This window comes from Plecotus auritus, assembly GCF_963455305.1.
Source record: "Plecotus auritus genome assembly, chromosome: 5".
In the NCBI taxonomy this organism is placed as follows: Eukaryota; Metazoa; Chordata; class Mammalia; order Chiroptera; family Vespertilionidae; genus Plecotus; species Plecotus auritus.
Window position 1 is genome coordinate 60,439,658 of NC_137776.1, and position 15,903 is coordinate 60,455,560.

Below are 15,903 nucleotides of genomic sequence, written 5' to 3' on the forward strand. Positions count from 1 at the left end.
TCTGGCTTATGCAGCTGATACCATGAAAACACAGACATGAACCTATGCAGATGCACCGCACAGGCACACAAGCTCCCAGTCAGGAGTTGACAGGATGATTAACTGTAATTTTTCATTTTTCTGTCTCTCCCATAGCCTCCTCTTCTCTCAATAAAACATAAATAAAGATTTTCTAGGAGCAGACAAAAAAGAAGTTCAAACTTCTGGGGTTTGAAAGCTTATGAAGAGCATTTTGGTTATTCCCACTTTGTCTACAAAAGATGGGACAAAGTGCATACTCCACCAATGATGACAATATTACTCTACTTAACTTTTAGCTCTGATTTTTGGTCAGTTATTGGGGTACCTTAAAATGGTGCTCCAAACATATCTATTGCCAAAAGTAATTCCCAAACTGATGTACCTCTTGGGGGATTGTTCATTGTCGTTGATTAAACAGATGCAAATAATCTCTATCTGGTTGAAATGGAACTTTATTTGAGTCACAACCATATAAATATATATACACAACGTGACGTACTATACAAGTTTGTTAGCTCTCCTGCACCCATCCCCCATTCATGCTCCCCAACTCTTAAGTGTTTCAGCTTTAGATGAGCCCCCTGCCCCTCAGGAGCATCAACTCAGAGGGCATGGGCACCCTCTAAGGGACACTGCCTCCCAGAGGGTCTAACTGAATAGGAGGACAAGCAGGGTGTGGGCAGGACCTGCTTCAAAGTCACACAAAAGGAAGGCTTTAACATTTTGAACTCAAGTCTAAAGTCAGTTGTGACTAATTTCTCCATTTACTAGGTAAACATGGAAATAACATAAAAAATACAGCCTCCTCAAAATATATCTCCTTCAAAGGAAAAAAATTGCTAGAAGGTGATTGAATCATTTGTGATTTCTGAAGAAAAATGAGAATCTTCTTTGCATTACTGAGGGTTTTCATTTGAAAATAAACGTGATTATATTTCATGATAAAACCACAAACATAGGCAAACGTAAGCCTCTAATCCTACTCCGTGGTGTGCTGAGATCATGCAGGGGGAAGAAGTATGCCATATTTCCCAAAGGATTGCTTTTTAATATAGACCTATCTTACACTCACAGTTTTTTCTGTAAATATTTTGAGTGTGCATGATTTGTTCTTGTCACTTGACCAACACCTAGAGTGCCTGACAACATTCTATCGTGAATTTCTGGATGGGTTTCTGAAACAGTGACTGGGAACTGTGTCTACCAATGGCTGATCTATTTTGATGTGAGCTTAATTAATGCTGCATATGAAACTCCAAATGTCACAGTCCAGGAGTTTTAAATGTTTCATTATTAGACTGACTTCTAAAATAAAATCTGAACTTATCGAATGTATTAAATTCTTTTAAGATAAATTCATTTTTTAGGAGAAAGGGGTTTTTATAAAATCACTCTATTATGATTTTAGCATGTGGATGAGAACTCTATGAAAATGCCACAAATGATATGTAATGTCAACATGACAACTTGAACTACAAACTTGCAGGGAAGAGTTGGGCTGCCCAGTTATGACATCTGGTTACGCAGTCCAAGCCGCTGTTTGATGAAGTTGGAGATGAGGAGCTGGGGCCGTTGCTGATACTCCACCAGGATATCATGGGGCAAGTTGATCTGGTCACATTCGAGTCTGTCCAGGAGTGTCACACAGACCACAGCAGCTAGGAGGGCAAGCAACACCATTACTGAACAAATGAGTTCATTTTTTTGTATAGAAACATTAGCCAAACATCCCAATGTCCCTAACACATGTACTTTGGGTTATTTTCTCTGTCATGTAGATGGAACCCAGGGACCTCTCTAGCCTTCTGTATAACCCATATTTCTATGGACTCTCACCAAACACCCCATCTAAATAAGTTAATGAAAATAATTTTAAGCACTCTCTGTTCTCCTTGCCTCTACAATTGGCTAGATTAAGGGAAAGCTTGTCAAGAACAAGGATAGATCCTTGCCATTCAAGACACACAGAGCTTCAGTTTTCTCTCCTATTTCCAGTTAGAGGATGCTCTTCCTACTTGAGGATGTAACTGGAGGGCAGGCCATTGTTCCTAGATGACATTGAACATCTTGGTGCAATGTTTAGTTTGCCTGCTGCCGTCTCGCTGAAGATTAAAGTAAATATAAAAGCTATGAATGTAAATAAATAAATAAATAAATAAATAAATAAATAAATAAATAAAATAAACAAAAGCTATGAACGCAGACCTAAGGAAATACCAATAAAGGTGAGTACGAACCCTCATGAAATTTGAGAAGAAAAATATTAAAGGAATACTTAAGTAGGAGAATCAACTCATTGAAGGAGCAAATTTATTAGCATTTAGTTTCTAAAGAGTGGGAATAAAATCCTATGATAGATGCGGAAGTAGGGAAAAAGAACAGACACGTTTTGCTAAAAAAAAAAAAAAAAAAACACCCCTGAAACTCTTGTGAAAAGTACCACGATGGCAGTGTCTGGCTTGTTTCAAGGAGAACCAGAGAGAGAAAATGGGTCTCCTACAAATTTTTGATTGTCAGTTTCGCATGAAATCTTTGATATCAAGCAATGTGGTCATACACAATGAAATTGGTGTCAAGCAATTTGAACTGATAGTGTAATCATCGCTATCTTCGTCTGCAGCATTTTAGAAAAGGATTTCAGGGTTGATGGGATGAGATGTGGCTATGTTAACAAGCTTCGAGGGCATGGAGATAAAGTTGGGCTGGAGAGTTATATTTATTTCTTTAACCACTCCACTATTTCAGACTTCTTTATAAGATCTGGATTTCTAAAGGAGAAATGAATTGTATTTATAATAGATGCTATCTTTTCTGTTTCGCTGAGCTCTTGCTATCTGCCAGGCATTTATGATACCACTTAGTCCTTACAGCTGTCCCATGAGCTAGCTATTATTTTTATCCCCTTTTGACAGATGATGAAATGAGGGCTTAGGGAGGTCAAACACATGGCTCAGTATGCACAGCTAGTAAATAGCCATCCAATTCCCAGCTTCCTAAACTGCTAAGAAGCGTTACCTCCCTTCCATCCACCTGTCACCTGAGCTGGCACGTGGTGAACTATTAGGCAGACCTGCCCTGACCCATTGGTCAAAGGAACCCTCTTGTTCAGCGACGTAAAAAGAAATGGAAATACACAACTTGAGCTGAGCCAAATATTTCATCACCTGGGACCCTCTTTATTCAAAACTCACTTGGTTGTAAAGCAACTTGGCTGGACGGGTAAACAAGCAAATGGAAGGGCTAGAAAATTCCCCAGCTTTTCAAGTTAATGATCAGCAAGTTTGTGGAGGCAGCCTGGGCTGGCGGCCGCAAGGAAAGGCTGCAAGCTTTTCTCTAATCCTGCCCTTGGAAGAGGGATGAAAGGAAACCGGGCTCTGTAGCTTACAGAGTGGGAGCTGACTAAACATTTTATCTGGAGATTTCCAGGGTGATGCCAGAGATGGGAAAGAACAAGGAAGAGCAATCTCAGTGGTGTTTTCTCAACCCCAGAGTCCCCATTAACAAGCAGCACATAACAATATTGTCACCTGAAATTACTGTTTCCATGAGCAATGAAAGCAGATTAATTGCCCAATACCAGTTGTCAAAATCAAGTCTGACAACTTTACTACCAGAATCCTCAGATTGGGCAGGGAGGGTGGCTCCTGCGGAGGGACACTTAGTGACCTGGCTGTCACCAATGAGCTGGTCAGCTAACTGACGGCAGGTCTGCAATGTGCTGGGAACTCACCCCAGCACAAACACGAAGCTCAAGGCCTCAGCGGCACCGGGAACTCTCAACAGTTGTCAGCTCTGTGGGATCATTTGTGGTCCCTTTGAGGATCTGATGAAAGTTGTGTATTTTTGTGAATCTCTTTTCACAAAACTATACATATGCATACACACACACAATATTTGTGTATAATTTCAGGGAGGTCAGGGCCCCTGAAGCCCACCCATGAATCCTTAGGAGTCCATGGGCCCTGCTTTCGCCCCAACTTTCTGAATGGATTTCCAGGAAAGTTTCCCATGAGCTGTAGGCAAAGACAGCAAGGCCAGCCACTGATTCCCCCAGGGACAACGGAGCCCAGACAGGCTGGGCCTCAGAAAGTGGCAAAGCAGCCAGGCTCGCTTGGGCATTCCCAGCCTGCTCTGTGCCAGCTCCTCTTCCACTTCTGGCCCTTTCCACGGCCCCCTTCACTCCTCAAGCTTTGAGTTCACCAGGCAGACCCATGTTTGCTCCCTGTATGCCTGGTGTACAAAGCATAGGCGTCTCGACAATCCAGAGCCTTCGTATTGCCTCTATCTCTCCTGAGACATCAGTCTGTTGTCACAACTAAGTGGAGAAAATTCATATTCAAAGGGGCTGATCAAAGCTAAGCAGCATAGAAACAATTTGTTCTTCTCGATTGGTGTCTCTCAGAATGTGCTCGACCGGTTGCCTCCATTGAAACTGGAGCTCGTTAGTAATGCAGACCCCTGGCTCTGTCCCTGATATGCAGAGCTAGGGGGAGAGGTCGAGAGGGCAGTGAGTCTGCATTTTATTTTTAAAATTTTTATCCTCACCTAAGGGTATGTTTATTGATAGAGAGAGAGAGAGAGAGAGAGAGAGAGAGAAAGGTATCAGTCAGTTGCCTCCCATGTATACCCAGCCTTTTAGTGTATGGGACAATGCTCCAACCAACCGAGCCAGGGTGTGAATCTGCATTTAAAAAATCTTCCCAGTTAAGTTATTTGCACATTAATATTTGAGAACTATTGCTTTAAAGACTTTAAACTCTATCCCGAATCAAGTCAAGTTACAACAAATGTGCAAACCTGGACCCTAGAACTTTAGGCTTCCAAAGAAATGCAGAATTAGACAGAACCAAGATTTAGCGTTAACTCTATCAAGAATCATCCCATATCTTTTATAAAAGTGTTATTGAGTACACTGTCCACTATCATACGGCTGATAATTTCACTTAAGTTTAACCCTTGAATAAAGTTTTTATGGTAAACTCAAATGCTTTTTTTAAAAAATTAGATAATGAGTGTTGTATAACTCAGTGTGTTTCCATTTTCAACTTGGCCTCCAGAAAACTCAGAACTAAATAGAAGTCTTTAGAGTTAGCATTGCACTCCCAGGTAGCCTCTTTGGTATTGAGAAATACCCAGCTACTCCCTTAAATATGTGCTTTTTATTCTCTTTACCTTGCTTAAGTTATAGTATACATTCATCTTTCATTGAAAGCTTCTGCTAATGCCTTTAAAAAAGAAGAGTATGAGTAATCTGTCAATAGATAAAATATGCTGCTCTTTCACGCCTGATGGGATAGTGGAGGGAGTGGGGGTGAGGAGACAGGAGATCTTGTTCTAGTCCCACCTGTTCGACCTAGCCGTGTTTCTTCAGGCAGGTTACATACACACTTTAGGCCTCATTTCATTCTCGGAGAAAGGAGCAGGTGATCTCTGAGGTATCTCTCTCCCAAGTCCACACTCACAGTTTATGTGTCTCATATCATCTAGTTGGTGTAAGGACTATGAGGTTCAGCTGCAACCTTGGGGACCTGACCTCTGCTGGATGCTGGACTCTCAACCAGAAATGTGTCAGGATGGCAGAGGATGGAGCCTGGTGTGCTGGGGGTGGGGGTTCCAGTCGGGGAGCCCAGGATGCCTCCCTGGGGCAGAGCAGGGGACCGGTGGGTCAAAGGCAATGCCAACCCCACAAAGGGCTGAGCTGTGGCCCTACATGTTTCTCTAATGGGTGATGGGTTGGTAATGGGCAGGGAGGACTGGAATAGAGGGAAGAAGAGTAGAATGAAAATGAATCAAATAAAACTATAGATGCTGATCTTGACTGAAAATATATAAAACCCAAGAAAGTAAGAAGAAACCATTTTGTTAAATGTTGTCTTTGTAAAAGCAATAAATGAATTACTAGCCATTTATACCTGGTTTCCCAGATACAATGACTGATTTTCTTGGCAAAATAACCGCTATGCATACTAAGGAATATAAATCAACTTAACGCTTTGATTCCAACACTAACCCTCTGGGTATATGCTTAGCCCTTAGGGTTTGTTTGCTAAAGTAGCACAACCCTCTGTTCACAACTTTTAAAATAGAAACATCTGCTTTTTCGTTGTTGTTATTCTGAACAGAGGCTATGAACCTGTGTATCCATGGGAGGCTGCTGGGAAAAGGGACAGAGCTGTGTTCGAACTCCAGCTCAGCGACTTTGTAACTGTGAGACCCTCTCTGAGCCACAGCTTCTTGTTCTCTGATGAAGGTGAAGAGAGCTGCAATTGGTTGCTCCACAGTCTTATATAATAACATTTCAAAACCCCGATTTTCCTCCACTTCAGAGGTAAGAAACGCTCCAGCCCCAGACTGAATAGAATCCTTTTTACTTTATCAGTGATCACCGTGCAGTTCCTAAAGCCCAATATCCTTCATTTCAGGGACCAGCACAAGAACATAAAATGGAATTAAAGCACGATTTTGCTCCCTTTCATTGAAATGTAATAAAGTAATATTAGGAAGTCTGAATGTATCCCCCGAGTTACCAGCATCTGCCAAAAGAAATAACACTGAATTCTTCCTTTACCCTAAAGAAAAACCATGGTGAGTGCTGCGAACTCCAAAGACAAAGAGGATTTAAGCAGAATCTAATCTCAGATAAATATTAGGTTTCATATAGTGCCATGCAAGCAAGTGTGTGTCAGAAGGCAGCACTGTCTTTTAAAAATGGATACAAATTGAACATACTTATCACAAATTCACAGTGCAGAAGGATTATCATCTTTAATCAGAATGTCAGGGGTGTAATTAAAATAGATTTTGCTCTAAGAGAGGGACAGATGTGTGCATCTTATGAAATCATAGATGAATGCATTTATGCAGCATTGGACAGGGGGTTCCAGTATTCTGGAGATTCAGACCTTCAGGGTAGAATAATTTTGTGAATGCCACTGGTCCCCTTCCCGAATCTTTGTTAATGCAGCATTGGACCCCACTATTCTTTTCATGATAATGAGATCAGGATAACACGTTTCAAGCAGTTTGTCCACCTATGAAGTAGCAAGAGATTCAGGGGTACAGATAAAGCAGAAATATCATTTGAACTTTCTAGGAAAAGGGAGGCTTAAACTTAAGGCTTTGTCTGTTCCTATTTGGACAGATGAGAGGCACTCCATAATCCTTCCAAGCCACTGGTGAGGCTGGGGACAGAAGGAACCAGTTGAATTTGCTATAGCCATTTTCCATGGTAAATAACAGTCGAGTAGCCACTCTTTTCATTTGTTTGTTTGATCATTTAGCAAATATCTGAATGTCCACATGGCAGATATTCTAAGTGCTGGGGATAAAGCAAGAAAATGACAAACAACATCCCTGTTCTCGTGGTGCTTACATTGGGTGGAGATGCTAAATACATACCTTCATGCACTAATATATGTAAAGTAATATGTAAGTTAATATATAAAGAAACTCAAAATATAGTCTATAGTGACCATTGCAATGCAGAGAAGTGAAGTAGAATGCGTGAGTAGAGTGAATGTGAGTAGGTTTAGTTCAGGCAGTCATTCATGGCTTCTCTGATGAAGTGAGATGTATGGTGAGATCCCTTATCAATCATAAAGATAAGAAGCGGTAATCCACTTGGATCCAAGACCTCCTTGTCTCAGGTGGACGCAAAAAGGTCCAAACTCAGTGAGTGACTTCTCTGAGTTAGGACAATGGGGTCTCTAGAAGACCTTGGTTTAAATAAAAAGTTGTTATTTATAAAGTAAAACCATTAGCTATCATCACGTTAGTATGAAGTCAGATTGGGTTCAGTCAGCTGGTATGGTAAAGGGACAGAAAGGCCATTCGAAAAGGCTGCCTGATTCATTTGTCTCCCAGCATAACCATTATTGCTTGTCTCCTTTTCGGTTCTTATAAGTGTATTTCTAGTATCACATGATCTCACTCATCTAGGGGAAATAATGAACAACATAAACTGATGAACAAAAACAGACCCGGAGACAGGGAAGCATCGATCAGACTGTCAAACCGCAGAGGGAAGGTAGGGGAGGGTGAGGGTAAGGGGGAGAGATCACCAAAGGACTTGTATGCATGCATATAAACCTAACCAGTGGTCATGGACAACAGGGGGGTGGGGGCATGGGTGGGGAGGGGTTTGGGATGGGAATGGGGGGATGAGGACAAATATGTGATACCTTAGTCAATAAAGAAATTAAAAAGAGAAAAGAAAAGAAAAGAAAAGAAAAGAAAAGAAAAGAAAAGAAAAGAAAAGAAAAGAAAAGAAAAGAAAAGAAAAGAAAAGAAAAGGCTGCCTGGAGAGACAGGGTCAGTTGAACCATTACTACAGTGGGAGTGAGATGGGGATGAAGAACAGGCCTGGGAGGCCAGCTCAGCCGGGCCCTGAGCTTGGTGCCAGGTGAGAAATATTTCCCCATTGTTGCTTACCATTGGGATCTCCTCTCCAACTTTCTCTATGTTAAAACAGTTGCTCGTGAAGGCTCCCTCAGCCCTTCCCCTCAGCAAGCTTTTCTAGCTCACACAGAGCTTTTCCACGCTTCACGCTTTGCGGGAAGGATCTTAAGAAGTGATGAAAGACAGGGACATGGTAGCATCATATGCATGTGGCTTTTGTCTATGTTCTTGGGGCAGTGTACCAAGAATTCAGCTTTCAAATCAGTGGAGTTTTCACCACAAAGAAATTCAGATAGAAATACTCCAAAGAACTTCAGAATCACAGAGGTACATGCAACCTTTAGTGCGAAGGTTGGCAGCCCAGAGGGCTCTGCTCAACGACAAGGCTGCAGCAGTGGCCTGCCGAGAGCTGTGGGCAGGCGAAAGTCAGCTACCAACAGCAGCAGAGAAAGAAAACTGCAGCAGGTGGCAGGAACTACATCAAGCAGACCGGAAAGAATCCAGGAGGGGCCTGCAGGTGGCCGAGAGCAAGGTCAAGGACTTGCAGCAAGGTCAGAAAAATCCTCATAACAGAATAATTCCTCTGAGATTTTGGCAACATTTTCTAAGAGAGACAGACTTGACTCCAGGGTTCACAAGCCTGAGTCTCCTTGGCTGTTAATTTGTGCCTCTTCAGAAAGAACTGAAGGTCATCACCAAACTTATATCAGGATAGCATGTTTGTACGTAGGTATTTTATGTTTAAACTGGTTCCTAAATTCTGCTCGTTTGCATATTGGTGAAGCTGTGACTCAAAGTGTCCACTTGTTGTTTCTATAATAAAGAAATGTGAAGAGCATTTCCTGGAACAGAAGTACCTGAATCCAGGTGTTCCTGTAGGCTGTGTGTAATCGGGCTGCTCTTAGGCAGGGGCAAGCTGCCCCAGCTGGGGTTCCCACTCTCACTAACTGGTGCAGAGAAAATCAGATGCTATTGTTTCTCTGAAAGGGGCTTTAATGATGACCTTTGAAAGAGGACAAGGATGCATTTGCATCCTCCACCTAAATAGCACAAAGATTGGCTTGTACACTGCTCTGAGAGATGGAAGTAATTAAGGATAGTGGTTCTACAATTAATCTCTTCTTCTGAACTGTAAAGGCTTTCTAAATGTAATTTTAGAAAAGGTACCTCATACATTTTGTTTGTATATTCATATTGATTGACTGTAAGGATGAATATTGAATTTAAATTCCAGTGTGGCCCTAACCGGTTTGGCTCAGTGGATAGAGCGTCCGCCTGTGGACTGAAGGGTCCCAGGTTCGATTCCGGTCAAGGGCATGTACCTTGGTTGTGGGCACATCCCCAGTAGGAGGTGTGCAGGAGACAGCTGATGGATGTTTCTCTCTCATCGATATTTCTAACTCTCTATCCCTCTCCCTTCCTCTCTGTAAAAAAATCAATAAAATATATTAAAAAAAATTCCAGTGTGATCGAATGAAGCATTATTGAGCTATAACTCTTTACTGGGTTTCTTTTCTGGGCGCCAGGACATGAGACTCTCCATGTGTTTCTGCCAGTTTCACCAGCCACTCCTCCTTAGCCGCCTTTCCTGGATCTCCCTCACCTCCCTTAACTTCTAACCAAGGGCCTTTTCTCATCTGTTTCTATACTCATTCTCTTTGTCATCTCATCGGTTACATGGCTTTAATTGCCAGCTATACACTGTCAACTCACAATTTTACTTCTCCAGCCCAAACTTCTTGCCTAAACTCTAGATTCATAAATCCATCTGCTTGCTTAGCCTCCATTTGATGTCTACAGTCCCAAATCCTCACCTAATTTTCTATCTCCCAACTCCATCCTTCCAGATGTTTGGGCCAAAAACCTGGATATCATTCTTAAGTCCTGTCTTTTTCTCAACATTCACATGGTATTGTCAACAAATTCCATTAGATTTGCTGTTAGATGTACTTAGACTCAGACTGCTCACCACCTCCACTGCCCTCACCCTGGCCCACGGTCTCTCCCACCCTGCTGCATTTGCCCTCTTATTCTTCTCCCTGCTTCTGCCCTTCACCCAGTAGGCTCTTCCTAACCTAGCAGGTAGTCTGGTCCTGTTAAAACTTAAGTCCTACCTGGCCACTTCTCTCTTCAAAGCCCTGCAATGACTTCCCGTGTTGCTCAGAGTGAAAGCCACACTCCTCACAGTGACCACACCACCTGCACCTGCCATCTCCTGCCACTCTCCACTGCTGTCCCTCCCCTCCAGCCTCCTAGTTCCTCCAACACACCTGCATGCTCCTGCCACGTGGCCGTAGATTTGCGTTTCCCAGACTCATAACCTTATGTCCACATGGCATTTTCTAAAATGGCATCTTCTCCGTGCATCCTTCCCTGACCATGCCACTTAAAATTATGGTTTCCTCCCTATTTTGGTCATCCTTGTTCCTTTCCCTGCCTTATTTTAGCCATAGCACTCTTCAGCATCTGATGTATCACTAAGTTATTAGACATTAGTCTTTGTTGTTCGTCTCTCTCACTAGGTTCCATAGGCGGAGATTTTATCTGTGGAGTCCACTACTATACACCCAGGGCTTGGCACTCAAGCCACTTGCTGATGCACAGAAGAAACTCCTTCTTTGTTTAGGAAGAAAATGATCAAGATAAATCTTATCAGTCAAAATCTGATTTAAAAACCAGCCTTGTAATTGTGCCATGCACTCTAGACACACTATAAAACACATTGGACATATTTTATGGATTTTTTTTTTCTGGAAAAAAAGATAGTCCCTGTGTGGAATGCAAAACTGTAAATTCTAAAAAAGTTGCTTGAACATTTTCTTGGACATCAAAACCATTATTTTAGTTGGTGCTATTATGCTATAGATCTGAGGCTTTCATAGTCAACTTAATAAAGAATACTTTACTCACTCTGCAGCTTTACTCTCTTCCATCGAAAAAAATTTTTAAAAATTAAATCTAAAAGATGACTATGAAAATAATTAAAAATCAGAAAGAATAGTTATACTGACTAGTGCTCATGAAAATTTGTTTTACTTCAATAAGTTTTCTTGGTGCTGGTCCAAGGTTGGTATTTCTATTGGAATAATTTCACCAAAAATGAAAGTAAGTGGAGAGTGAATATCATTCTCCACTAAAAGGGACAAGAACTTGCTGAAGAAATGGCTGATTCCAGACTTGAGGCAAGGAAAATGCAACCAGTGCCTCGGCATCCTGTTGTGCCTGAAAGTGAGAAAATTCTCAAGAGCTAACAGATTTATTTAAAAGGGAAGAAAAAAAAAAGGAGTGCAATAGAGGGGCCTCTTCCTGGCCAAATTTTGGTTAATTTGAGTATCAAAAAAATAATGACAGATCCGTTTGTAACACATTGAATTGAACAAAATCCATAATACAACAATGACTCATCCCAACCAAAAAGGAAAAAAAAGAGATAAAGGCAGAAATGTGTGTGAGGATGTAAAGTTTGTCTTAAAGAAGAATGCTAGCTAATAAACGTAGGAGGAATGATGGAGTGAGAAAAACCATCATTTTGCAGCCCATGCTAAGATCATTGGGTAAAAGATGGCCGGGTTACAGGGTATTCACACAGTGCCAGATTACCTATCACCCCAGAGATTACTTGCTACTTACAAAGAGAAGACTTTAGCTTTTCAATGGAGTGAGATGGCAGTTACCACTTGAACCAAGTGATGCAACTCGAAATTACTAATAGTGGAACATCCTCACATTACATCTCCTTGATGTGGTGCAATGGAGAGTTTCCATTACTCTGAAGTGTTTTTGCCATACAATTGTATCTAATCAAGTCACTTGACTTCACTTCCACTTTACAAGAAAAATGCAGCCTAGTGGAGCAAGTGAAACCCCATGATGAACCACACAGGCAGATCTAGAACATGGGATATTCTACAAGATAACAGCCTAGACTCAAAACAAACAAACAAACAAACAAAAAGAAACCTACTGTCTTGAGAAAAAAGAAAAGTAAGGTGAATATTCTAGATGTAATAATTACAGAGATATAACAATCAAGTAATATAATATATAAAGTTAATTTGATATTGGTTAAGGAAAAATTCTATAAAAGATACTTTTAGAAAAATTTAAATATGGGATGGATGTTAAATGATGTTATAAAACTTATTTTATGTTTTTTAGCCTTTTTTGTTTTGATATGCTATTGTGGTCATTAGGAGAATATTTTTATTCTTAGGAAATGATGCTGAGGTATAAGAATTAAGTGGCATGATGTTTGCATTCATTTATAAATGATTCAGGAGCAAAGGCAAATAGGGGTGCTTTATATACATACACATACATATATATGAATACTATATATATATATGTGTATATATATATTTAGAGAGCATGCACAAATGTGGCAAAATATTAAAAATTATTGAATCTCGGTAAAGAGCATATAGGTATCTATTAAGCTATTCTTTCAACTTTTCTGTATTATTGAAATTTTTCAAAATAGAAAGTTGGAAAAAGCAAAAATGCATGTAAATTAACTTTAAAAACACACCACTACTCCACTCACATTTTGTCTTTTGGTGGACTATCTTTGAAATATGTTGTGTCATGTCTTGATAAATTAAATTGTAATAGAAAATAGCAGCCACTACCCGGAACTTTCTGTCACATCCTAGCTACATAACCCACTAGCTAGTGACCTTGGGCAACTTGCTTTTGACCCTTAAGGCTTGGCTTCCTCATTTGCATGATGGGAATAATATCTGCCCACTCATAAGACGTTGTGAGATAATCCATATTATAAACAATTGTAAGGCATGCATTCAACCTAAAGGCATCTATAGCTTTTTCTTCTCCTGCAGAATGCAAGTAACTTTATAAAAGAAGAGACTTGCACCCTAGGCATTCATGAAGAACTTACCTTTCAGACCACAGAGTCTACACATGGCTGCAAACACTGTAGATTCCATCTCAATATTCCTGACACCAGCTATGTATGCTCTCTTCAAGTAATCTACCTTTTTCTCTCTGGAAAAGCTGCACAGGGCTCCATCTAGTCGACCCTGGCCTGAAAGAGATGGAGAGCAGTGAGCAACCTGATGAGGACAGTGGCAGCGGCACCACCAAGAGGCTTGCTGTCAGCTGAGTGCTCCGCAGCTGACTCTGACTCTTGAGCCTGCGCCCCAGGCAGGATAAACCCACTGTCCGAGTCTTCCTATCACTGGACCGGGAGCAGGGCTGTGCCCGACTCCAGAGTCTCCTATGGAGAGGGTAGTCTCCACAGTGCTGAGTGCCCCGGCTCTGGGGCAGGTGGCTATTGATGGGCCATGGCAGCCAGCACTGTGCCCAGGGATAATGGAATTAGAAAATCATCATTTTGTAACGCAGGCTAAAATCATTGGGTAAAAGCGAGTTGGGTTACAAGATATTCACGTAGTGCCAAATTGTCACCCCAGAGATTACTTGCTACTTTCAAAGAGGAAACATTGAACCTGAGGGTCACTGAGAGATCTGCCCTTCGAGGAAAATCTTGGGTTGGCTCCCGTGACTGGGGGAGGGCCCGGGGCCAGGTGCTGGGGGAGAAGAGACGTCAAACCTTAGTGATGCTCTGAGCTCCTTGAGGAGCAGGACCATGGTTTGGACACTGCAACTCTCCATCTACCCATCATGACAATGGTACCAATATGTCCACCTTCTTCTCTGCCACACAGCTCTAAGCTGCCTGCCACCCTTGGTGATCACCTTTTCCCTTCTATGATGCTCTCAGTGTTCATTTATCACTTACTCTCACTTGTATCAATTAGTGGGGCTGGAAAGAGGTGGAAAAAATTCTGATGCTCTAACTCTTCCTCCACCCTGCAGGCTCTGGGAACAGACTTCTCCCCACCACATGCCCAAGGATGGCCTGGGTTGGAGCAGGGAGGCCAACAGCACTCTGTCACCATCATTATTTGCACAGTCCTCTTTTTTGGCTTACTTTCCTCCCTTTTGACCTTTCAGGCTACTTCCACCCTGGCTGTCTGCTTCCCCTTGTTCCCTCCTCCTTAAGGCTGCCTGCTAACCCCTCTAGTGTTATTTAAGTCAATTCCAACTTAGATGTACCCGAAGCCAAGCAGGTGGTGTCAGTGAGGTCTGCAGGACCTGAAGGGTGCAGCCTCCCTCCCCTTCATTAAATGTAGCCCTGGGTGTCAGCTGGGCTTGCCAGGCTGCCGTGCATTATTTAAAATTTTTAATGCTATGTTATTTCAAGGAGCCCAAACTATGGATTTTCATGTGAAATTTCAAGAAATTATAAATGTTGGCAAAATGATTCACATTTTAAAAATTCTGTGCAGACCAAAGAAAATAGGGGCTCCAACAGGCTGTCATTTGTAAGATCTGCCTTATACCCACCCTTGACCCTCCCAACGAAGCAGCCAGCAGTCTATGACAGAGAGTTTCAACCCTATCACACCCAACATGCCTCCTGTTTTATAATAATAGGTTATAAAATAAAATGTTACTAACCTGAAGTAACATTTACAGATACTACAGCCTATATCCATACATAATTTTAAAATTGTAATATAATAGCCTAAGTTTGATCCAAAGAAAAATAATTTAAAATGAAATAATGTGTACTTTGGTGAACACACTAAAACACAACCACACTACAATTTTTCTAGAATGCCCTCCAAGGAATGGTACCACCCCTGGTTAGATTCTTTCTTCTGGAATGAGCAGGGTCTGCCCTTGACACTTTATTCTCCTGGCTTCTCATCCCTTGTTACAAAAGCTACTTAGCAGTCACCTTCAATTTGTTCTTCAACTTGACCTGGGAACACTTTAATTGTCGCAGAGAGAAAAAAGGGTAACTTTGGTACCACCCATCCCTTTGGAATTCCTCCCCTAAATATTTTCTGGGTCCCACTCTTTCCTGAGTACCAGGTCATTTTGCACTGTAGGTGATCATACCCCAAAATGGCAGAAACACAGAATCAGCATATTCCCCTTCTCCCAGAGTCATCAGTAGAAATTAAAGGCATTAACAGAGAGAAGATTTTACTAACATCATTAATTGCATTTTGGTATTCAGTTTGTTCTTGGAGGATTAAACCCCCTCTCAATACATACTCACTATGGGTGTTTCTCTGCTGCTTGTTATATTCTTACGTTCCTCTGCTGTAGGAAGTTAAAAAGACTGTTTAAATCCCCAACTTTTAAATTTCTAAAGTGAAGGTTTTAATATAAATTATGGGTTTGAATAACAAAGAGTTTCTTTCACAATTTATAAATTCATCTCACCTTCATAAAAATCATAGGTACACATCGTATGTCCAATGAGGGTTGGGAAGTTGGGAATTTCCCTGCTGCGGCTGAATAGTTCCTCCGCCAGTTCCTTGTCGAGTTCAGTACTTCGGGTGACAATGTTGTCCAAGATAACCTGTTCAAATCTGGGCTTGAAGAAGGAGTCCACAGCTGTGTCTGTTATTACCACAGACCCCGGTGCGACCCCTGGGATGCGGGAAT

The 15,903-nt window shown here is 41.5% G+C and overlaps 1 protein-coding gene across 5 annotated transcripts in view; it reads right to left on the reverse strand.

Annotated features, from left to right (window-relative positions):
• Positions 1 to 450: 450 nt before the first annotated feature.
• UPP2 (uridine phosphorylase 2) overlaps positions 451 to 15,903 on the reverse strand; it is a 35,315-nt gene continuing 19,862 nt past the window's right edge. For 3 of the 5 annotated variants that reach the window (XM_080671265.1, XM_080671268.1, XM_080671264.1), the window contains 4 exons: positions 15,679 to 15,888; positions 15,508 to 15,555; positions 13,316 to 13,462; positions 451 to 1,679 (listed from right to left, as the gene is read on the reverse strand). In XM_080671265.1, coding sequence (XP_080527391.1) covers positions 1,528 to 1,679; positions 13,316 to 13,462; positions 15,508 to 15,555; positions 15,679 to 15,888 — 557 coding nt within the window. In that variant the 3' untranslated portion in view covers positions 451 to 1,527. The remainder of the gene's footprint in view (positions 1,680 to 13,315; positions 13,463 to 15,507; positions 15,556 to 15,678; positions 15,889 to 15,903) is intronic. The other 2 variants (XM_080671267.1, XM_080671266.1) reach the window with 1 other exon arrangement.